Genomic DNA, 23,396 nt, shown 5'->3' with positions numbered 1-23,396 from the left:
ATTAAATTCTAACAGCTTTCCAGCTGGTAACATCCAAGATCAGATATTGCTGTCTCCTTCAACAGGTGCCCTATATCTGGCAGCCTCCAGCAAGATGAAGTGTTCTGTGGTCTAAATATTTATAGGAAGCACCTTTGATAAACAAATTTGCATCTCAACAACCATGAAGTCAAGAAAAGGGTGGCTCTCTCTTATTCTAAAGGCAGCATCAGCAACAGAGATAATGTATCAGTACATTATCAACTTCTCTACATATTCCAGTCATAGATACACCTGAATGTCCTTCGTAGGTGATGCCTTGTGATAGAGATTTGAGAAAAAATAAAAGCTATAAAACTATCACAGCAGGAAACTACATGGTAAAGTCCACAGAGATCTATATTGTTTAGCTCCAGACAATTAATCATTAATTCACTTCCTGTACTCTTTAGGTTATTGTTCTTGGAACATTGTTTTTCCCTTACATAGCTAATTTAAATGACTGACAGATATTCATCTAAATGGTTCTTCTCCTTCTGTTTGTCACAGCTTTTTGCCTTTAACCATTTTCCTACTGCAATCATACAGACTCTTTATTCCCATTGAACAACGGTGTTTCCATTGATTAGCTTTTGAAGTGTTGTCATTCTCTGTTCTGGGTCACCAGAAAAGTTTGCTTTTCTATCCAAATAATTAAACAGCAACATTATCATTCACTGCTTTGGACTGTCACATCTCCCGCTCTTTTGTGTGAAAGGATCCTAAACAAAACATTTCAAAACAAACATTGGCAGGTCTTACTTCACCCGGAATTTGTGCTCCGTGTGTGAAGGTTTGAGGACATGATGATTAAATTATATTTTTGTAGTTCTAACAGAAACAGATTTTTTTATAGCAAATGACAATTCTCCAGGAGCACATGTAACTCCAGAAGGTCTTTGGCAGCTTAGGACAGGCTAAAGAGTGAAGTGTCTGTGAAAGTGAAACTGGATCAATGTGCTGTCCCAGCCAGAACAAGGCCAAAAAGGACAAAAAAAACACACCAACATATAAAATGTTTTTTCTTTTTTAACACAGAGATTTTGAACAATCACAGATGAGGAGTAGCCCCAGCCCTCAGAAGCTCCTCAGAAGCACTAACCTGCAAAAAGGTCTTAGGGGACCAGGCCACCTTATATGTGAGAGATGAAGCATGCAATTGGCCTCAGCTTCTACAGGCTTCTAGTAAGCAAAACAAATTCAAGGCACATCAACTTAAGACTAATAGAAATTAAGGCGCTGTATGAAGTAAAAATGTGCAGAAACAATATCTTCTGCCTTAAAAACTAATAAACTCAGGCTTCACCTCAACATTTATGTAGCAGCAGGAGACGACTGTCTTGACACAACATCCTGTTCTGTGTGCTTTGCAGGACTCGGGGCATGACGAAGTATTGACACATTGGAAGGGACAGCATGTTCTGGTGGAGCATTTTAAGATAATAGCAGTACTGTCAAAGGGCAAGCTTTCATTTGATGCTTCCACAACACCAGAATAAAATATTTCCTTTGGAGAACCTTACATATAGTTTCATTAATACAAACATAAGAGAATTATGTCCATCTCCCAGAGCCTTGAACTTTTCACTTGTGTTTTCCCCCCGCACTAACGGTCAGATCTCAAAGCTCCCATCCTTCCTCCCCAAAAGGGAGGACATCCTGAAGGTACCTAACAGGTCTTCCTCTGAGACTGGAGCATTTTCTCACAAAGCTATTAGTGAAGCAGCAAAGAGTTACTTTCCAGGCTATGGCTGTCTCTTCATTTTTAGCCTTGCTTTTGGTGGCCAAATGCAGGCCAGGAAACTAACATACCTTATTTCTCTACATGTCCAAGTTCTGGTGGTATTTCTAAGCCTACGGGGCAACTATTCCAGGTGCCACCTCTGTCCTACAAGTAGGATGAGTTCAACCCTTTTTCCCCCAAAAAATGTATTAGCACTTAACAAATATTACAGTGAGATCACTCAGGATAACACCTTTTGGTCGGTTCTTTCTACTTTGCTGCCTGTCTTGTTTTGTGGGGTTAAATTCCAGCTTCCTTCTCACATCAAGGCTTCTTACTGAGCTGTTGGGGAGATTCCAAGGGATATTAATTGTTGTTTGAATTCACTTCAAAGAACTTTCCTCTCCCACCCCCCTTGTATTAATAGCCAGAATGAGGAAATTGGTTTGGATTTCATACTTCCATCTGCTCCCCAAGTCTTTGTGCATTTCAAAAACCCATCTTCAACCAAGCCTGTTTCTATTAAAAGGCTCCTCCTCGGCACAATGCTCACACCCATTCCTTCCCACTTCCACACGTATCTATCGCCCTGCGTTCCAACTGGCAGCCAGAGGTGCCAGAAATAACCACAAGAAAGGCTGCCATGAAATCTCCAGCCAAGTTCTGAAAACCCAGGCGCTTTACACAAGCATCTATGCTTAGAGTACTTCAGCTGCAGTCACCCTGAACTCGGTCTTATAAGGTTTGTGTATCACGGATCAAATATAAAATAATTTAAGCCCAATTACTTTTTTCCTTTTCATCAGAACATGGAAGACAAGTAACAGTTGTTCTACAAGCCTGGTAACGCTTACTTCTAACACTCTGCTGATGTTCCTGCTCCACTCATACCAGCCTGTAGCTGTGTTTCATTCTTAAGCGAGTCCCCCCCTCCTCCATTCAAAGTCTATGCTACAGTGATTTTGCAAACTGGGTCAAAATGCAATTAGTACATTCCCATGCTTTGGGGTGGGGAAAGAAAATAACAGGAGAAAGAATGGCAAGAAGAAATGCTGTTGGCTGTAAGCCAGCGTTCTGCTTCTCCCATTCTCACCTGGGCCACAGCCTTGAGCAGCCTGGAGCACTCCCACAGCAAGTTCTTGTTTCCCAGCAAGGGCGTTGGGGAAAAGCATGCCCTGTGCTAAGGCAGGCTTTCCTGGCCAGACCCAGACCTCTGTGCTGGAGTATGGGAACAGGCACAAGCTGCAGCTGGTGACAGGGACAGTCACAGAGCACAGGGCAGCAGCTCTCACAGGTAGTCACTGCCCTGTGACTCTTGGTCTCAGAGGGGAAAGCTATGTCAGCCAGCTCGGATCTCCTGAGCTCTCCTTCAGCTTTACCTTTCCTGTAGTGTGATATATCCCAGTACTTTGGTTCTCCCACTCCACTGAAAAGCATTCACTAGTCCCAAGTGGGCCTTCTTGAATCAAGAACAAGCCATCCACTGCTTCCTGTGTGACCTCACTCCTCGCTGACCTGCATTTTGCATAGTCACTCACCTTCTTGTACTAGCAAATTACATTACTTTGGCAGAGATATGAACAGACTCCCTGAATTTGTCCCGTCACCCATAAGTCTGCACAAACCCAACTATTCATTTAGTTATCACAAACAATCAGCTTTACCAGGGACATCTGCTTTTTGGTGTCATTGTCTACTACTTTGGCTGACAAAACCTTAACTCTGCCTTCACTTGCAAACATTTTCCCCAGGAGAAGGAAAATATTTGCTGTGTGTTTAGACATGCCCTTATTATTGTCACACTTAGAACATAATCTATCGTACTTTAGCAAATTGCACATCTTCAGCATGCAGATGATGACATGTTTAGGAGGCTTTCCAGTATGGAAAAGGGAATTACTCAAAGACTTATTTATTGCACATCTTCCTAACTAGGGCTCTCTGAGAAACACAGAGCCTATTATACACATGTCCTGCCTTCCTCCATCCCTCATTGTTTCTCGTGCACACAGTTATCACAAACCAGTTCCCTTCACTGCTCCGCTCCCTGGCTTTGTTTTGCACAATTCTCAGAATATCAGTTCCTACTCTGCAGCATTTGCTGGCTCTGCTCCCAATTAAGAATTGCAGGTCGGAGTTGGGTAGTTATGGCTGCAGATTAAGGCTGAAAAACATTTAACCGTTTCAGAGAGATCCAGATAGACACACAACCTTTCTTTTCCTAACACCAAGCACAGTTTATCATGCTATCACAGCGTTCCAGGGAGATGTTATGCCCCTTATCTTAATGATTTAAAGAGATCAAAAAGTTGGCTCAGCAAGAGCATTTGCCACTGACAACAAACCACAAGCCTGATGTTATCCACAAAGTAACTCCAATATGCTAGCACAGGCTAGACAGATTGTACACAGGATAAAACAAATGAATTTTCATGAAATCACTCTGTAATCATCCATGTAGCATTAATTGAGCAAGCAATAACGCAAGGCAAAATGGACAGGTTTCCACCGGATGTCTTGTACTCTTTGAAACACGTTACAAAGCACAGATTTCACGCACACCTGAGAAAGCCAAGAGTTTGCTTTCAGAGGATTCTCCCAGGACAGTCCAGGAAGCTCTCCCACATTACAGTAACAGGACCTGGTGCTGAAGACCTCACACCTGAACAAAGTCTTATACTGGTCTTGTCCTGTATCAACAGGAAGAACTCTGTAAAGTCTGCCACAGAGGAAAAAGGAAGCGTTAGGATTTCAGACCAGAAGTCAGTGCATCCTTCCTGAATGATTCTGTCTCTTGGCATCCAGTCCCAAACAAGGCTGCCCAGACCTACCTCCAGTCCATCCACAGATCCAGCTGCTCCATTGGGTTCCTCTAGCAGAAGAAGAAACAGCAGTTCACAGCAGCTCACCCTCCACATCTGCTTCAGCTCAAGAGGAGAGGCAGAGCCCAGCAAACATTGTCCAAGATTGGAGGAATACTTTTTAACTCCAGGTCTGTTATGACATTTACTGTGGCTCCCTTCTTCCCTCCCCTCTGCCCCCCCAGTGAAAGGGATCAAAATAGTTCCCTCCTGTGACATTTTGCTTCACTTGACTGAGGGACTGTGGGAACGTCTCCATTGAAGCAAATAAAAGCCAAGCAACAGCCACAATGCCAGGTCAGGGTGTGTGTATGTATAGGGGTGGCATCGCCAAAACCTAAAGCTTTCTGCTGCTGGAGAAGAGGGCAGGGGGTCCCCTTTTTGGAATTCCCCATAGGAATATCCCACCACTACAATTTGCTTTGCGTGTGCCTTAGATGTAAGCTGAGCCCTTCACCTACTGACTCTGTAACTAATATGTGTCAGCTATCTGTCTGTGGTCCAAACTGCCCATCTTGGGGCTGACTGAGCTACTCTGGCCTGCCCCTTCACCCCACTCACCTTATTTAATCCCTTCCCTCATCTGTTTCTCCTGGAAACAGGGTCCCTCAACAAGCCAGCTACATTTACTTGTATTTAAGCCCTCACCTATACTCCTCCCATAGGACTCTACCACCTTACAGCAGCATGCACGCATACATATGAGGACATAGAACACAATCAGCCACCTTCAGGCTACCAAGAAGCATAAGCAATAATGAATTTTGCCATGCTGAGAAGGCAGAACTGTGTCCAGCTACAGGTGAAGACCAGATCACTACCAGGAGGCAAGCAAGAGAACAGCCTCCTTGAGTATTGGTGTACATAAGCATTGAGGCCATTGGCACCATCTGAACAATGGTCAACAGTGCTCCTCTTGTATCCCTTTGCTTACTCCTCAGGACACCTATCATAAAATCATAGACTGGATTGGGTTGGAAGGGACCTTAAAGTTCATCCAGTTCCAACCCCCTGCCACAGCAAGGGATACCTTCCACTAGACCAGGTTGCGCCAAGCCCCGTCCAACTTCGCCTTGAACACTGCCAGGGATGGGGCAGCCACAGCTTCTCTGGGCAACCTGTGCCAGTGCCTCACCACCCTCACAGGGAAGAACTTCCTGCTGTCTAAACTAAATCGATCCTCTTTGAGTTTAAAGCCTGGTTCCGTACCCAAAGGCAAGAACTCGACACCCCACTCAAAGTGCAACATGTGCCTCCACAAAAATCAGATCACAGGCACCAAGATGGATAAAATTTTCTAAGTATATTAACTCCCCACAGCCAGCTCTCTCAGGACAGAGTACACTACTTCCAGTTTTACCTAAATCTGTCACATACTTAGCAGTTACTTCTCCTGGCAGACAACAGAGTACATGTGCCTTCCTCTTCAAGGCAAGTCTATGAGATAAAATAGAAAACTCAACAGCTGTTCCCAAGGAAATCCCTTCTCCCCTCCAGCTTGGACCCTGCAAGTCCTTCTGGAAAGCGTTTTATTTCCAGCAGGAATCAGCTCAGATCACATATGGCCAAAGTTTTTTTTTTTTTTTTTTTTTTTGTTTCTTTTTTGGTTTTGAAGCTGTTGAAGCAAGTGTAGCTGTGGTAACGACACCTTGGACATCATTGTGCAGAGCTTGCCAGCACCCTGCTTGTGCTGAGAGCCTGCTGTGCTCTACAAAGACAGGCTCAGAGACAGCCTCTGCTCCCAAATGTTCAGTAATAAAGGGGAACAGAGCTGCTGTCTATCATCTGTGATTTACAGACCGATGAACATCTGCCATCCACAGCATGGGGGGAACAAAACCAGCGTTACCCCTTACCCATTTTCTTCTTATCCCAATGTACCTCCAGGCAAACTCATTAGCCTCCAGTTAAGCCTCAGAAGAGATTTTCCTTCTATAATTAACTCTTCACAACACTTACTTTTCATGCTACCTGTTTGCTAGGACTTTGGGAAACAGGGGAAACAAGTTTTAAATCTAAAAACCGTTTTTGATTTAAAGAACAGTAGTAAGTGATACAAATAACATTCAGAGCAGCACTTCAACTGTGCAGTGCAGAAAACTTTGCCAGTTTTTGCCCTTCAAGGTGGTTTCTTCCAACCCCATGGCTACCTCTTTCCACCTGAAGCTCTCCAAGTAAATGAGGAAGAGAAGTTGCGGTGCCAAAATTCAGCAAGCCTGGGGTTGGGAAGCACTGCAGCAGAACAGGAACTCCACAGGCACACAGTACAAAGCACCCAACTGCAAAAGCTCATCCTACTGATACAAGATTTTCAGCATTTTATAGAACAAGTTTTATAACTGCCTCGATATCATCTGTTCTGCCACAGTTCAGCTACAGTGTGTTCTAATGCATTCTGAGGTATGAAACAGAAATGTATCTGTGATTTCATACCTGATCCAAATGAAGTTGGGGCTACCAAATTATCAGATAACATACAAGTCTAATGCACCTGAACACATAACCACAGCTGATAACTAGCCTCTCGGGTTATTCTGTTGGGGTTTGTCCTTTGAAAAGCGGAATGGCACCCTTACATTAACTTGTACTTAGAAACAAAGTCAACACAATACTGCTACCACCAGTCCATGAACACCTAATGAAGACCTGAATGTGTTCAATTCGAATGTACAAGAAAGAAAAAGAACGAACAAACATAGAACACCACAGCAGAGCATTCAGCACTTATGTCTCCTTTAAGACATAACAGTTTGCAAGGATTTAAGTACATTGGAAGGAACTTACTGTAGATGTCATTAAAACGCTGTTTGGAAGGAGTGATATTCCACGTTCAGTGTGCAGCCATCACAGAAACCAAGAGAACTTCAAATTCTTCAACTCCATGGAAATTAATACCAGGTAGGGGAGGGTGCTTTGAAACAAAGCGAGCTATTTTTAACTGTGTATTAAAGTGTACATTTCTGGCTTCAGCAGCTAGCATGGTTTTAACACAACTAATGGGCATACTAAAGCACACAAGAGGCACTGAATGCTCAAGATGTGCCTTTAAAGGTAAATTGCAGAAGGAGATACAAAGTTTAAGTGAAAGCAAATAGTGAAAAAAAGTGAAAGTGCCAGGAAATAGAATCAATTGGGTTGGAAAAAAGACCTTCAAGATCATAAAGTCCAACCATCACACTAGGACTGCCAAGGCCACTGCTAAACCATGTCACTAAGGGCATAGGTGTAAAGCTGCGTCAGGAATACACTCCAGAGGAGACAGTTTATGATGAGAAGATGTGCTTGAAAGTCAAAGTGGAGCTGTGACATAGCAGTGTATCTGCCCTGCCTTTGGTAAATTCAAGACACCACTACCAGTTTCTTCTTCTTACCTGCAAGTAACAGGAAGAGAAGGAGAGCAAAGCACTCCAGAGATGTACAACTAGGCTTCCCCAACATGAGCCGGCAGTGTGCGCTCGCAGCCCAGAAAGCCAACCGTATCCTGGGCTGCATCAAAAGGAGCGTGACCAGCAGGTCAAAGGAGGTGATCCTGCCCCTCTATTCTGCTCTTGTGAGACCTCACCTGGAGTATTGTGTGCAGTTCTGGTGTCCTCAACATAAAAAGGACATGGAACTGCTGGAACAAGTCCAGAGGAGGGCCACGAGGATGATCAGGGGACTGGAGCACCTCCCGTATGAAGACAGGATGAGGAAGTTGGGGCTGTTCAGCCTGGAGAAGAGAAGGCTGCATGGAGACCTCATAGCAGCCTTCCAGTATCTGAAGGGGGCCTAGAGGGATGCTGGGGAGGGACTCTTCGTCAGGGACTGTAGTGACAGGACAAGGGGTAATGGGTTAAAACTTAAACAGGGGAAGTTTAAATTGGATATAAGGAGGAAATTCTTTCCTGTTAGGGTGGTGAGACACTGGAATCAGTTGCCCAGGGGGGTTGTGAGTGCTCCATCCCTGGCGGTGTTCAAGGCCAGGTTGGGTGAAGCCTTGTGTGGGATGGTTTAGTGTGAGGTGTCCCTGCCCATGGCAGGGGGGTTGGAACTAGATGACCTTGAGGTCCTTTCCAACCTTAACTATTCTATGATTCTATGATTCTATGACTGCCTATGTTCAGCAACAGCACATGCCAGCAAGTTACCCTCAGACTCTCTCTCTCGGTTACTCCCATTTGACAATGGTTTGAGAATGACTCCTTTCAACATAAGCAGTCCATCACTCCATCTTGGGGATGCCAAAATACAGGGGATGGAGTGGGTCATTCCCACCCAAATGCCTGCCCAGTCCCTATGACCAAGCAACAGTCACCTCTAGAGTCCAACGTTTGTGCCCAGTTCTGTGCTAGTTTCTCCAGGAAAGGAGGAAAGAAGCTCTTTGGGAAGAAGCTCTTTGCACCACCCCATCTTGCTAAGCCTCTGGGCACCCTACCAGAGAGATTCTGACCTCTCTCACAGAACAACACTGCTCAGGCCAGCTCCATCCCAGTCTATTAGCTTTTGCTATGTGTCAGTATTACCCCTAACCCCCTACACGAGGAAGCAGTGAATTCTCTTGGAAAAGACACAGTTCATCCCCAAACTTATTTGTTTAGAGGTGTTTCAAAAAGAAAAAAAGGACCTATTTCATCTGTTGCAATTGTTGAGGTAGTATTGAGCATCTCTGAAATGCACTATTACATCCACATGTTATAAATTTACTAGTTTGTATATACCCTGTCTACAAGTCTCTAGAGTGGTCCCATGCTCTTGTTGAGCATATTTTATGCATCTGACTTTTTTGGTCAGTATTAAGGGAAGGCTTGTCAGGAGCTCAAAAACGACCTGTCATCATTCCTGATGGATCAGAGACATGTAACTTAAAGTGACTTTGAAGGATGCAGAGTTAGGCTATTAGAGATGACTCGGAGGTCCCCACTGAGTCCCACCACAGCAGTGGAGAAGATATGAAGGAAGCAAGAAGATACAAAGGATGCAATCGGGAGGAGAGAATACAGGGATATAAGACCCCAAAAATAAACACTCTGGAGGGAAGGAGGGGGAAATGGTATTCAAAGAAATGGACAGAAGATCTATACTCTAAGTCATAGCTTCTGCTTGCCCAAGGAGGATACTTGTCCCAACCCTCCAGAAAAAACTAAATCCCTTGTCAGCTCTGGGGCTTGCTCTAGTTCCCATTAGGGTCAGGCATCTGCAGCTTGTATTTATAGAAATGAGTAGTCCTGACTGCATAGGCTCTTGTATGACATTGCACGTACAGCTGCCCTCTGCTTCCCTTATCTCCAGTTACACTCCGGCACTGCAACGTGACGCACTGAGAACAGCCTTCAGCCCAGCAAGCACGCTGCCAGCATGCCCAATTAGTCCTCTGCCATTCTGCCTGGTGATGACAAGCTCCTTACACAAGTGTCGTGTCACAGGGGATGGCAAAGGCGGCTGCAGCACTCGCCTGGAATGGAAAGGATGCACAATTTATTCCAGAGGATGACACTGTCCTACTAAATGGCCTGAGCAATAGCATTTGGTTGCATATGGCTGAAGTTTCCCTGTCTGTAGAAGTGGGATAAAGATTCTGCATTCCTTTTATAAGGCAATTTGAGAGGTGTAGAAGAAAGGAATTCATGTGTTATGTTGCTAGTCTTGAGGAAGTAGAGAAAGCTGCCCCTCTCAGTTGTTTTGCCAGCAAGACCAGGATTTCACTCGGAGGCTCTGATTTGCATTTCAGATGACGCCACTGACCTGCCCAGAAACCCCAGCAAAGTTTCTTTAGTTCCCCTATGCTTTAATTTCCATGTGGAAGAAACAAGGAGAGCTTCCTTCTTGGAGAGTCTGAGAACTAAAGTATACGAAAGAGACCCTGGAGTAGAGGGGGAACATTCCCAGCCATGCACTCCAACTGCTCTGTAAGGAAAGTTGTGCATGGCCTTATAGATGCAGGTTTTCTTTTCGTCCTTGCCTTGATTTTAGAATTCTTGAAGAGTCTAAGGCATGGAGTAGTGAACAAAACTAAAAACTCAGGATTATTTCTTTTTAAAGTAACTTTGAAAAGCTGAAAGCAAAAAGCATATTTGTCAGCATATTATTGTCACTGCAGATTTTAAACAAGCTACAGCAGACAGAAGATAAAACCAACCTGACAAACCTAATGCATCAAGTTAAAAATAGCAAAACTCAGGCTTTGAAAACCTTTGAGCTTGCTTTTTCGAGAGGAAGAGGAAGGCACCTTTCAAAGAAAGCAGCTGTGCTAATTCAGGGCACAAGTGTCCAAGAAAATTCTTGTACCACCTGAAAGAACTTATTAATTTTTATGACTCTTCTGGGATTTCTGTTTATCTGTTGCCGTTCATTCTCCTGACACATGCAAACCATTCACTACAGTGCAACAACAACAAAACATCATCCAGTTACATACTTAAGAGATCATTTTTTAAAGCACTTTCTTTGTGAGTGGGAGAATAAGAGACAGAAGAGACACAGGAGACTTAAACAGTTCACCATATCCCAGTGTGTCATGTCTAAGCCCTGCCTCTCGCAGGCTCCCACCACTCACTACTGTGGCTGATGTTACAGGAGGTACATCATAATGACACTTCAGGTAAGCAGGTCTTTTTGTGAGACCTTTATACACAACAGTTTTCAAAGACGTGCTTCACATTCAGGACATAGAGCATGGCAGTCTGAAATGGTTCACGCTCCTGTGCAACCAGGAATTTGGTCAGAAAGTCCTGCTTTGTTACCTACTTCATCAAGTTTCCAGAGATCAGCAAGGTACTTACACATCTATGTATTTCAACACAGCTTTGTAGGAGGGCATTATGGTTTCAGTACCGTATCTATGTGCTCCCTGCTGCAGGAACAGGAGGCATTTTGTGATTCAGTTATAAAGCAGCACTAAACTCACACGCTATGCACATCATTCCCTTGAACCAAAGAGACATCACTAATATTCAGACTAAATCACCACCACGCACCAAACCCTATTTAAACACCTCTTACCTGAGATCCCTAGTTTAGCAGAGCTTTGCTACCAAATATGAGAAACCAAAACTCAAGGTCTAAGTGTTACTAACATAGTAGTACCTTTCCAGCAACGTCATCCATCTTGTTCTGCTGTCCCTTCACCACCACCAAACAAACTGATCAGCCACACTTTGTTCTCTTCTCCCAGTTACTAGCATAAAAGTGGGATAAAAAGGAAGCTCAGATCCTCCTAGTTTCCTGCAAGAAATTCCCTCCTTACAGTTCTTAGAGCCTTGCTGCAAAACCAGAGCAGAAGAGCCTGCTGGATTCTCCAGGCTATTTGAGAAAATGCATTTAAGAGGGCCTGAGCACTGGAGATGGAGGGATGGGAGGGAGGAAAACACAGCCATGGAAATAATGCTACCTCCTGGGCTGTAAATTACTAGCCAGTTTCTTTGATGTATCCCATCCATATCAAATTTCTGTGGTGCCCTATCTATCCTTGCTGGTATCCTATTTTTTCCATATCCTTCAAATTTATTGCAGGAGTTGCAGCAGGATCTAATTAAAAGTGATTATAATTAGCTCTGTAGTATTTCTTCTTACGCTTGAGTGTGAGTAATCAACTGAAGACGCCAAAACTCAAAACACGAGGGAATTTAGCTGTGGTGCAAAGACATAAAAAGGCTGGTTCCTCTCTGAGCTGACACCCAGTTGTCACATCTGCAGAACTGTCACTGGAACATTGTAAAATAGCTGAAGTAGCCCAGCTTCAGAAAATAGGTTTCGTTTTTCTGAAGCCAAGAAGCTTGATCACTGCTACTTTCAGTCCTGCTGTTCGTTGTTAGAAGGTCACCTGAAACAAGAGCTCTAAAATGGTTTCTGCTGTTCTTTTTAATGGGAGCTTTCTCCTCCTCCCTGTATTGAAAAGCAGTGAAGTCTAACTCAATTTAGTAAGCACCATCTCCAAGCGAGCAAAATAAGAGGGGGAGTTAATTTCTCCTGAAATCACTTGAAATACTTTGCTAACTCAGGCAAAAGCCATGTTGAAAAACCTGCCAAAGCCTTTTCTTACTGATCAACCCAAGAGCTGAGATTACTCCCTCTCACTTCAGTTTGAGTGGCCACACATTCTCAGTGGTGATTCAGCGGCTTGCTGGGAAATCCTCTCTCCTCTGCAGCCTGCCAGACTCTGCTTGTTGCCCCTGAGAACTCAGTACAAAGCTAATCTATTTACCAAAGCACTTCCCCAGTGGGGGATGGAGTAAGGTGTGCCTGGAAGAAGAAGAATAGGCAAGGAGGGAGTGCTGCTGCAGGCATGAGTGGTTTATCTTGTTCCATCTTTTCTGCTAAGGGAAGACAAGAATGGACATAATAAATCTGCATAATCACATTGAAGAAACTCATAACTGCCAGGAGTGGGGTGATTTGGGAAATGAAGACAACTCAGTTGTTACCTGGCTGTTCTGAGACAGTGAAAAGTTCACATTATAAAAAGCACCTGTCACAAAGAGAGTGGTCATCTTTTGGAGGTGAAGAAGCATTGAACTAAACCATGAGATGGAATAAAGCAAGGAAAATATTCAAACATAATTTTTATTCTTTTTTTTTTTTGTGTGGAAATATTTCCTAAGGAAGCTCTCCAGACTCCTTTATGTGTGAAGAAGATGAAATCCTTCTGTGATACTATGTGATCACAAAAAGAAGGGCCATGAACTTTTGCCAGTGCCCTAGGATGTCTAGGGTGGTGAGGCCCTGGCACGGGTTGCCCAGAGAAGCTGTGGCTGCCCCATCCCTGGCAGTGCTCAAGGCCAGGTTGGATGGGGCTTGGAGCAACCTGGTCTAGTGAAAGGTGTCCCTGCCTATGGCAGGGGGGTGGAACGGGATGAGCTTTAAGGTCCCTTCCAACTCAAACCATTCTATGATTCTATGGTTCTGTCCTGCCTATGTGGTTTTAATGCTATATCATCCACTCTTCTCCATCGCCAAGGTGCTGGATCTCCCTCCGGTTTGATCTTTAGCACACAGCACCTCTGAGACTGTTCTCCAACCTCAGATCTCTGCCCATGACACAATTACTTCCAGCCCTTACCTGTATACCTTACTTGATCTCTTTGATGAGTTATGCAATGTTTATCCACCATTTGATCTTCTCTGATTGTAACATAGCAACAGACAACAGTTTACTGTGGATATTGTGGGAGCATTCTCCAACAGAACACATCCAAAAGTCCTGCTGCTTTCTTGGGTAACATTACGCTCTTTGGAACAATAACACTAGTCAACAAGTTATCTTAATTTTATGCTAAAATTAGAGCAATTGAACATTATTTATTTCAAGTCCACTGGTTTTATCAAATACCAGGAAGCTGTGAGAGTCTGGCACAAGCATTGCACCCACAGAATTTCATCAATGGGTTTCATGCAATGCCCTTTGCAGATCTGAGCAGTTGGAACAGAAAACACTACATGGCAACCACAAAAAGTAAAACCTAAATGTGCTCTCCCCATTCCTTTGTCTCAATACATTTGGACAAAGTAGACCTAAAACCTTTAGGCTGGGATTCAGAAGAGCTTCTCTGAGTCATAAAACCCCCATGTTCAGAGGCACCCTTCAAAATACTACAAGAAAACACAAACCGTCTTGGACAGGGCCTCAAGCAACCTGGTGGTGGTGTCCCCGTGCATGTCCAACTTGATGACCTTAAGGTCCATTTCAACCTAAACCATTCTGTGATTCTATGATTTCCTGCCCCTAAATAACTAGATAAAAACTACATAACCACCTATATTCAGCCGTTGCGCTAAGGCTAGTTGCTATTGGCATGTAACTCACCACATGTGTTTTGGCATTCCTGCTGCAGATAGAGGGATGATAGAAGTGTCAAGCCCTCTCAAAATTGTCCACAAATTATCATGAACACAGCACAACCAATCTATAACACTAGCAGAACTGCACAAGCATGAAAAGTGGTAGTTAGAACAAGTATCAAAGGAGCTTAAGCGGGAGTGGGGTGATTATTGCTTTTCATAGAATCATAGAATGGTTGGGGTTAGACCTTAAAGCTCATCCAGTTCCAGCACCCTGCCATGGGCAGGGACACCTTCCACTAGACCAGGTTGCTCCAAGCCCTGTCCAGCCTGGCCTTGAACACTGCCAGGGATGTGGTTTTCAGGAAGATCAAGCTCATTATCTTTCTGCATATCCATTTCCCACCTTGTGCTAACAAACTTGAGAGAGAAGTAGGTTTTATTTAAGTCTAAGGGAGGATCCGTCTTAAAACTTCAACCAAAAACAGCAAGCAAGGTTTATGATTTGGCAGCTCTTTGCTTTGAATTGCTCTGAACACACATAGTGTCATTAGCTCGTGTCACAAATGTAAGTCAGTCTACCCCTCAGGTAGCTAAATGTCTCCAAAGGCACTTTTGATCACCAATGAAATACAGCCCCTTTTATTGCTGCTGAAGTTGCCATGTTAGGAAATAGCACTTAACGCAGTCCCAGTAGAATGAAAAAAAACAAAAGGAATTTCATATATCTTTTCCTACATACAATGCTTAACACTGGAGTCACTACTCTACAGGGAGGACTGCACTGCACTTGGACAAATTCCTCTGGTTAAGTCCCAACCTGCTGCAGTTTTTGTAGCTGCCGAGTTTTAGCCTGTCTCCCGGAATAAGCTGCATTCTAGCAGCAAGCAGAACAATTCTGACCTTTCTTACCAAATCAGGCAGGCAGGTATCATGCTTAGGTAATTTTTAGCATCCACATTTATCTTGTGACTGCATTCCTAGTACTAAAACAACCCGTCTTTGGATTTATATGGAAAAGTGCCTAAAACTACTCAAGTGTCCAGGCTTGGCAGTAGTTTAACCTTTGCTGGTGAAGTATCACCAACTGCTAAGCAGCATATTCCCTCTTCCTTGGCAACTGAACCATGCTGTTCATGATCCTTGCAAGAGTCCCTGCTTGCAGAAGCAGTTCCAGTATCTCTCCTGCAGGTTCTAGGAGAGATCCTGAAATCTGGCTTTGTAATTCAGTGTTCTTCTCCCTTATTCTATAAAGGCCCTGTTATGTGTGGCCTCTCTTTACTGACTTCTCCTCTGCCTATCCTGGAATCTGGAAGAAAACCTGGTTGTTCTTTTCAGTGTTTAATCTTTTCCTATGTGCCTTCATCTGCCCATATCTATACACTCCACTTAGTAGTACAGAAACACAGTCTTATATGCAGCATGTGATGCAGTCTCTTTTTACCTAACACCAAATCCTTCCCTGCTCAATTCCTTTCCCAATAAATCAATGGTAACTTAATGGAGCAAACAAAAATAGTTTTTCAGCCCTAAAAGACTAACTTCTCCAACTCTGAATTGTGGTACACGCCAACTACAAGTACTGCTTGCAGGACTCAAAGTCAGAACAGAACTCATTCTGCCTGGAATGTGAAAAAGCAGGCTTTTCTTTCTCTGCCCTGCATCCTATCAGTAACAGAAATAGGATACATTTGCCATATAGGATGACAGTAGAAGTGGTATCTGCACAGGAAGAACCGGCTGCAGTTACAGGGGTACACACAGGACATCCCGTGGATCACCTGCAGAGCACCAGTCACTGACCCACAGTGCTCATCACCTTGATTTACAGCATGATACAGAAAAACGCGTAGCTGCAGACACCAAAACTATGTTATAATCATGTGATTACAATGTTCTATAATGTTACAACAAACAACTGACAAATATTCATCAATACCCTCAGCTAGTTTCCAACTAACCTTCCACTAAGGAAGAATTTGTTAGGATAAAAAGTTTCACTGCACTTGAACATTCTGTCCCACATTGTCTGAACCCTCTGAGGACAGAGGTTACAAAACCTACTGTATTCTGTCCTTTTGGCTGCACAGCCAGCTGAGTCAAAACTCAAGAGGCAAACACAGAACAACCCAAATAATCTGAAATCAAATTTCTAAACTTAAGACCTTTTCCAATTTACACATTGTTAGTAATTTCCTTATTTCCAGCAGGAGAAGTGAAGGTTTGTAGTAACAGGTTGTGCTCCTTCTTGCCCTCCCCCTACTCCTGGAGGGACGGAGAGGAGAATCAAAAAGAATGCAACTCCCACTGGTTGAGATAAGAACAGTTTAGTAACTAAGGTATAACACAAACCACTGCTGCTACCACCAGTAATAATAATAATGATAAAGAAAATAACAAGGGAAGAGAATACAACACCTCAGCACCAGCCGACCAATAACTCGCCCAACCCCACCCGACTGAGCATGGACCGATACCTTGTCCAGCCCCGCAGTGCCCTCGCCCTTCTGGGTAACTCTCCGTTACATCCTGGGCATGACGTGCTGTGGTATGGAATACCTCTTTGGCTAGTTTGGGTCAGGGGTCCTGTCTCTGCTTCCTCCCGGCTTCCCCTCCTCCCTGGCAGAGCATGAGGCTCAGGAAGTCCTTGGTCAGACTAAAACATTTGTGTTATCAGCTCTGTTCCCAGGCCGAAAGTCAAAACACAGCACTGCACCAGCTACTAAGAAGGAGAAAAATGACTGCTACTGCTGAACCCAGGACAGCTAGTATATTCAGGTGTCCTGCTGTTAGTTAATTTTACTTGCTGGAATAGGTCACTGACATATATTTTCATGTCATCTATATTTCAAATAACAATATAGTCCTCAATTTTCAAATTAACCGCTAATATTTTACAACATAAGGACCCAAACAGACCAAATAACCAAACAGATACAGACTTATCCTTTCGTTTTCTCAAGGCACACTGACTTCACAGTGCAAGGTTATCAATGAGATTCTTGATTTGTTTCCGTCATGAGGATTAGCACAAAGACCGAAGTCCATACTGCTACCCGTGTTACAGTTTGACAGATTTTTATGTCCAATGCATCGTCGTGATATTTATAATATGCAACATCCTTCCAAAATTGTATCTTGCAACACCAATATTTGCAATGTAATTCCTTGTAAGGTAACCAAGTGCCCTCAAAAGCAATACAGCCAAAGCTCAGATTGGACCTGCCAAGAAAGATAACCCCTCTACACTACACTGAGAGCAGGAGGGAAAGTAACACCAACTCAGAGACTTAGTCCAGCAGAGAGGAAGGGGACAGGAATGTGCCCTAGGATTAGGGGAAAGTTGTCCTTTGGGGCAACAGTATAATCTCAGATCAGGAATTGATCCCCTTCCATCTTTTTTACTAACATCTCATGCCATCAGTGCACAAAAGGGAAAGGTACTAAGTGTTCAGAGACGTAAACTCCGGTTTACGGGAGAAGCTATTGAGTTTCAGACCATGTAAATAAACACCTGACTGCTACAGAAAAGCAAGGACCAGAAACAGGCTTTCTGACACATTCTAGAAATAAACATGGCTGTTCTATCCCAGTTATCAGATGTATCTGATCTGAGTCTCAGCAGGGTCCACTTTACTAAGCAAGCAACAGGATGACAGAGCCCCCATGACCTTTATTGTTATTACTGTTATCAAGGACATCTCAAAATGGTGTTCCTTGGAAGCTCAAGTTGCCTTTGCTTTTCTAGTGGAGCAAGGATTCCTTTTAACTGTTTATTGTCATAGGGATCAGCCGTTTTAAGGTGTTTGATGTTATGACCTTTTACACAGAAATAGATGGTGACTCACTGGAAGGAGACAAATGATGAAGAATGCCAAAACACTGCTGTTAGTACTACTAGCTAAGCCTGCACCAATACAGCCTAGAGAGGTGGAATCTTAAGCCCTGGAAATATTTGGGTAACCCCTTACTTTCCACTCAGCAGTCATCCTGAACACATTCAGTCCTTCAAACCAATAAAACCACGGAAACAAGATGAATTTTCTTCTCCACAGCAAATAGGTAAAAACTATTTGCAGTCCCAGTACTAACAACAGGTTGACTGCATCATCTATCCTGTTAGAAGACTGCACTCCAAACTCCCAAAACAGCTCTCAAGCAACGCATTTCCCAAGCAAGCCAGCAACTGCACATCTGCTCAATGAGTCTTTTAGATACCCATTTTTCTACACCATGAGAATAAAGAGCTATATTTCAATCCTCTAATGTGTATAAATAAGACCCACCAGGGATACATCCCTTTTTTATAAACTGTCTTCCATCTGAAACCTCTGCTCAAGTATCTACCACCTGGTCAGCAACATAACCTCAGGCAGGAGGAAAGGGTATTCCCAGTGTGACTCTGAGACCTTGAAACATGTCACCAGGGGGACACAGGGAGAGGTGTGTTCCAGACAGGATCTCTGATTATGGGTGGCTGGCCTCCCAGTGACTCCCAGTGGGTGAAGGCTTTCTGAAGGAACTGTCTGGGGGGCTGCTCCGAGCCCCCAGATCTGCCCTTCAGCACCAAGGCCAGCACCAGAGCCTTGTGGCAGAGCTAACATGTTTCTGGCCTCCATCACTTGAGGTGCCCTCACGTGAAGTGTCCCCTAACAAATAATCAAATGTTACAGTAACACCAAAATGGTTTGCATTGTCTGAAAACCTCGCTTCCATTCTCCATGAGAAACAGAGCTCCCAGATTAGTTCTAAGCTGTTCTCCTACATCTGCTTTAAGTTATTTTCAACTTAACAGTACTAAAGTTTGTACTGGATGTAATCGTCTTTAAATATTTATGGCCTTTGTATTAAGATCCTAAGACTCTTACACATGCGTGGCAGCATCTCCATTTCATGATAAATGTTATCAACATTCAGACGCAAAGAGTTTATACCTACTTCAAGTTAATAAATCAAAATTATCACATTAAATTATAGGTTTCTTTCTGGTTTAATGGTGTTTTAGAATATTATGCAAGGAAGACAAATGTCATATCGCTAAGTTGAACAGTTCATCTACTAAAACAGAGTCAGTGAGTAGCACATTAGAAAGAGGTCATTCTTAAATGCAGCTGGTCATAAATTGAACACCACAATTACCAGGCAATTCTAAAAGTTTGGTGAGAATATACTTCATCACTCTTAGACAGACAGACTTCAGCTTCTACTTAAATGCCAGTCTGAGTCTCGAAACCAGGCCTACACAATGTCTTCTTCATGTAGGTCAGTTCAAGTTAATTCTGGACCAAGTTAAAAACAGAAAGCAAAATTAGCTCTTAGCATTGGGAGTCACTTTCACCACTGTGTTTTTGTATTCTTTGTCTACATTTTGGGCTGTAATTTCAAATCACAAGATACTAGCTGCTGAAAAGCAAGCTTCTGCTTAGTACTTTGTCCTGCCTAAATCCATCCTGCTGCTCATTCCCCAGACAGCTTTCTCATGCTTTCTCTTTGCTACTCTTGCAGTCAAAGCTCAGCATGCAAGCAGGAATTTGGGCAGAAGCATTTTCCTGCCTGCAGCTTACTCTGCAGAAACACCCATGTTAACCTTCCCAATGACCCTAGTATGCACCTAAGCATAGCAGACTTAGATTCCCAGCCATGTTATTTCTACTCAGGCTTTGCCCAAGTGCTTACTAATTTGGGAGAGCAAGGCCAGCACTGGCAGAAATAGAGGAATGCCTGTTCTGGGTAGCCACCAGGTCTGCAGACACCTGCCTGGCAGCAATCCCTGCCCTGCTGGCATCACATCCTTCCCCTGCTTGGTATTGCATGCCTGTGTATCAGCTCTTCCCACCCAGAGTCTCCAGGAGGCTGTCAGGGGCTTTTCCCACTCATGAGGCAGGCTGCTCTGCTGTAGGGATGACTGGCTAATGATAGGCATTCACAGTTGGCAAGCCTCTGGAATCCCACCACAAAGCTATAATAAGCACAGGGCATGACTAAGCCTGAAGGGCTGTCTCCTTTTCCAGCGGCATCATGCCATAACCCACATGTGATAAAGAATTTCTAAACAATGTGACCCACATCCTCTTTCAATTCCTTACCCCTCCACCAGCAGCATCTTGTCACCAACACATCTCTCTGTAGCCAGCAGTGCAAGCAGGTTTAGGAAGCTGTGCTGTGAATGCCTTTCCTGTTGGGACAAGGAGACAGAGCTGCATGGCTCATGATGCTCACACATGGCTCATGAAGAACTCTGGCTGAGAAAGCAAAGGAGCAGGGCAAGGAAAGCAGGTTTGCTTTCTCACTGTTATCTTCCATGCACTAACTAAACATGAGAGAACTTGAAATTCCATCACTAGAAGTCACTGTGAGCTCATTGCTATACAGTTGATCCCTCTCCAATGTGAAATCAGCATTTCTGCTTGGCTGAGCAAAATCTTCATTATCCCGCTACCACTCTGAACACACCGTATTTCAAAATTGTTCCCACAGCAGCTTTCGAGCACTCTCTCTCACAGTTAGACATGCTGACTTCATTTCCAAGGTCACAGGAGGCATAGCGACAAGAACACACATAGCCAAAGTTTCTCATTTGAGAACAGAGGAAACAAAACTAGCAGACAAATAACAAAACAATAGTGCTCGAACCACACTAAGCACTACTTTCTTATAGAGAAATAAGCTTTGGTTTTGTCCAAATGCCACTAAACAGGTAAAATAGCTGGCAGCACACTCTGAAAAGCACAGAATGACACCTTGTACCATCTAATCGTTTACTTTCAGCTATATTACGAGCCCTCTGGCTATCACTAGTTTCTAAGTACTCTCCGAAATCTTTGCACAGGCATGAAATTTGAACAGTCAGGTAGGAGTTTGTAAGGAGGAATGTCAAGACTGTTAGTCGACAAGGCAGAGTTAGCCCTTCCTGAAATGCCAAAGCAGATTTTGAAAGCAGCCCCATTCTAATCTCTTCCTCTCCAAGAGCTCCATGCCTTAAACACATACAGTGTGTCATAAACGCTACTGCACTTCTTTTAACTCCTAACCAGGCAGACAACTGGCAATGGCCCCATTTTAAATACATGGTAAAAGGCAGATAAAATTATATCAAATAGCCTTTTCAAGTTCAAGGAAGCCCAAAGATCAAGTCAAGCAATGCGTTTAATTTGGAGTTTTTGCTTGTTGGTTATACTTTCAAACTTCAATAGGTTTTGAAGAAGTGTCTTCCCTTCTAGAAGTGTCTGCACTTCTAGAAAGAAAAAGAATAGACCCTTTAAGCCACCTGAGATTGTGTGCCTGAAAGCAACGGTACTCAAAAGCACTGATCTTATTAAAAGAACCCTAAATGAACATCATTGTCTAACACTAGAGCAAACTGCATTTTGAGAACTTTTTGCTAAAAAGCACTTTTCTTCAGCACCTAGAGCCAAATATAATCTTGAACCCTCACTCCATGCAATTCCTGATCCAAATAGTTTGTCTCTAGATCTGAGACTTCAACTTTGCAATTCTGCTCCTCCTGGCCAACAACAGAATGAAGTCCAACAACGTCAGTTTTCACAGAGGTTACTGTGTGCTCATCATTTATAGCCTTTATGAACATGGGCTCCCAAATGCTCACAGCTAGCCATGCTGCTTTCACTTTCCCTTCTTGACCAGGAGGCATGCATGTCTCATAAAATGATATTATGTTATTGCACACCACCATGACGCTCGTCGGTCTTGAATCCCAGACCCTCACCTTTCATAAAGACCAGTTTCCCAGTGGAATTCCTTAATGGTAGGGTCATGTCTCTGAAGCAACCCGTTTTATGCTGGCCAGCCACAAGACAACAGCACCATCCAGTGGCCCCTTCTTCAGCCAACGCTTTCAGAAGCTATTAATTCCGAATACTTCCCCAATGGGAATGCACGTTGTGAGGCTTTCTCAGAAATACCAAAAGTTACCTCAACTCCATCAGTTTCAGTAGTGCAGGTTATTTCCAGGAGAAAGTGGGACTTCTTTTGCAAAGGGCAAAAAGGCCAACACCACAGATAACCACAAATGATGGTCAGTCCTGAAATTTTAGGAGTCTCTTGTTTTCAGACAAGCATTGAGATTGTTTTTCATGGATATCCCTTGCATATTCTCCTGTGGCTGAGACCTTCAAACCACTATTTAATACAGGTCATTCTGACAAAAAGTTTCTATACCCAAGAGATGGGATGCTTCCTCAGCAGCTTCCAAGCAAGAGTTTTGAAGAGAAAAACACATATGAGCCTGTGAGAGAGGTCGTTCATATTCTTTGAGAAAAATGCCAGGAATAATCAGGCAAATGCTTGTGAGCCACCTGCAACTGGTAATGGGGCTTCGTACCAGTACAATCCAATACTAAACAACACATAAAGTTCTGGAGACAAAGACTATCATTTAAGTGAAGGTATACATTAACTGCTTTTTATAGAAAAAAACCCACAGCAAATCGTGTGACATCGGGTATCTCCTCCTATTGCATGATTTCACAGCTGGAAGTTGCATAGAATCCAGCGCTGACTGAAAGGAACCCAAGCCTATGATAAAATGTCCATTTCTAACAACTAGAATCTTCGTTAAGGAAACAGCAGACCAGACAGCTTTCAACAGTCCTGAGGTGTCAGCTGCTCGCTGCCATCACTGAAGGCCGCTGCTCTGAAACCTACTGGTGACCAAGGGAACTTCCACCTTGGTCAAGAGCTAAAGGACACCTCAGATATGGAATTTCCAACCTGCTGGTCCCAGAGTTCTTCAGGCCTCAGAAGATCTTAACTACCCTCATCTCAAGACAGAGAGAAACACGCTAATTTTCAGATGACACTCCTAGCATCTGCATATAAATTGCTCTTTTTTACTGTGGGTCAGTACTATCCTTTGAGACCAGTCTTGTCTGGGCATCCATTTAATTGCTTGGCAGCTAAGACCAAAAAAAATCTAAGGAGTCTGTATTGAATCTCTGGTTGTTCACCAGCTGTTTGGATTACACCTAGCATTACAGCACATCTTAGCCGTTACCTGAAGCCATAGTACGAAAGGACATTTT

The 23,396-nt window shown here is 43.6% G+C and overlaps 1 protein-coding gene across 4 annotated transcripts in view; it reads right to left on the bottom strand.

The window, feature by feature from the left end:
* SLC4A4 (solute carrier family 4 member 4) overlaps positions 1–23,396 on the bottom strand; it is a 203,736-nt gene that overhangs the window by 167,163 nt on the left and 13,177 nt on the right. For all 4 annotated transcript variants that reach the window (XM_065674620.1, XM_065674649.1, XM_065674657.1 and 1 more), the window contains exon 3: positions 20,442–20,530. In XM_065674620.1, coding sequence (XP_065530692.1) covers positions 20,442–20,458 — 17 coding nt within the window. In that variant the 5' untranslated portion in view covers positions 20,459–20,530. The remainder of the gene's footprint in view (positions 1–20,441; positions 20,531–23,396) is intronic.

Source organism: Lathamus discolor, chromosome 1, assembly GCF_037157495.1.
Source record: "Lathamus discolor isolate bLatDis1 chromosome 1, bLatDis1.hap1, whole genome shotgun sequence".
Lineage (NCBI taxonomy): Eukaryota > Metazoa > Chordata > Aves > Psittaciformes > Psittacidae > Lathamus > Lathamus discolor.
Note: the sequence above shows the minus strand (reverse complement) of the source record. Positions and strands in the feature narration are given on the sequence as shown.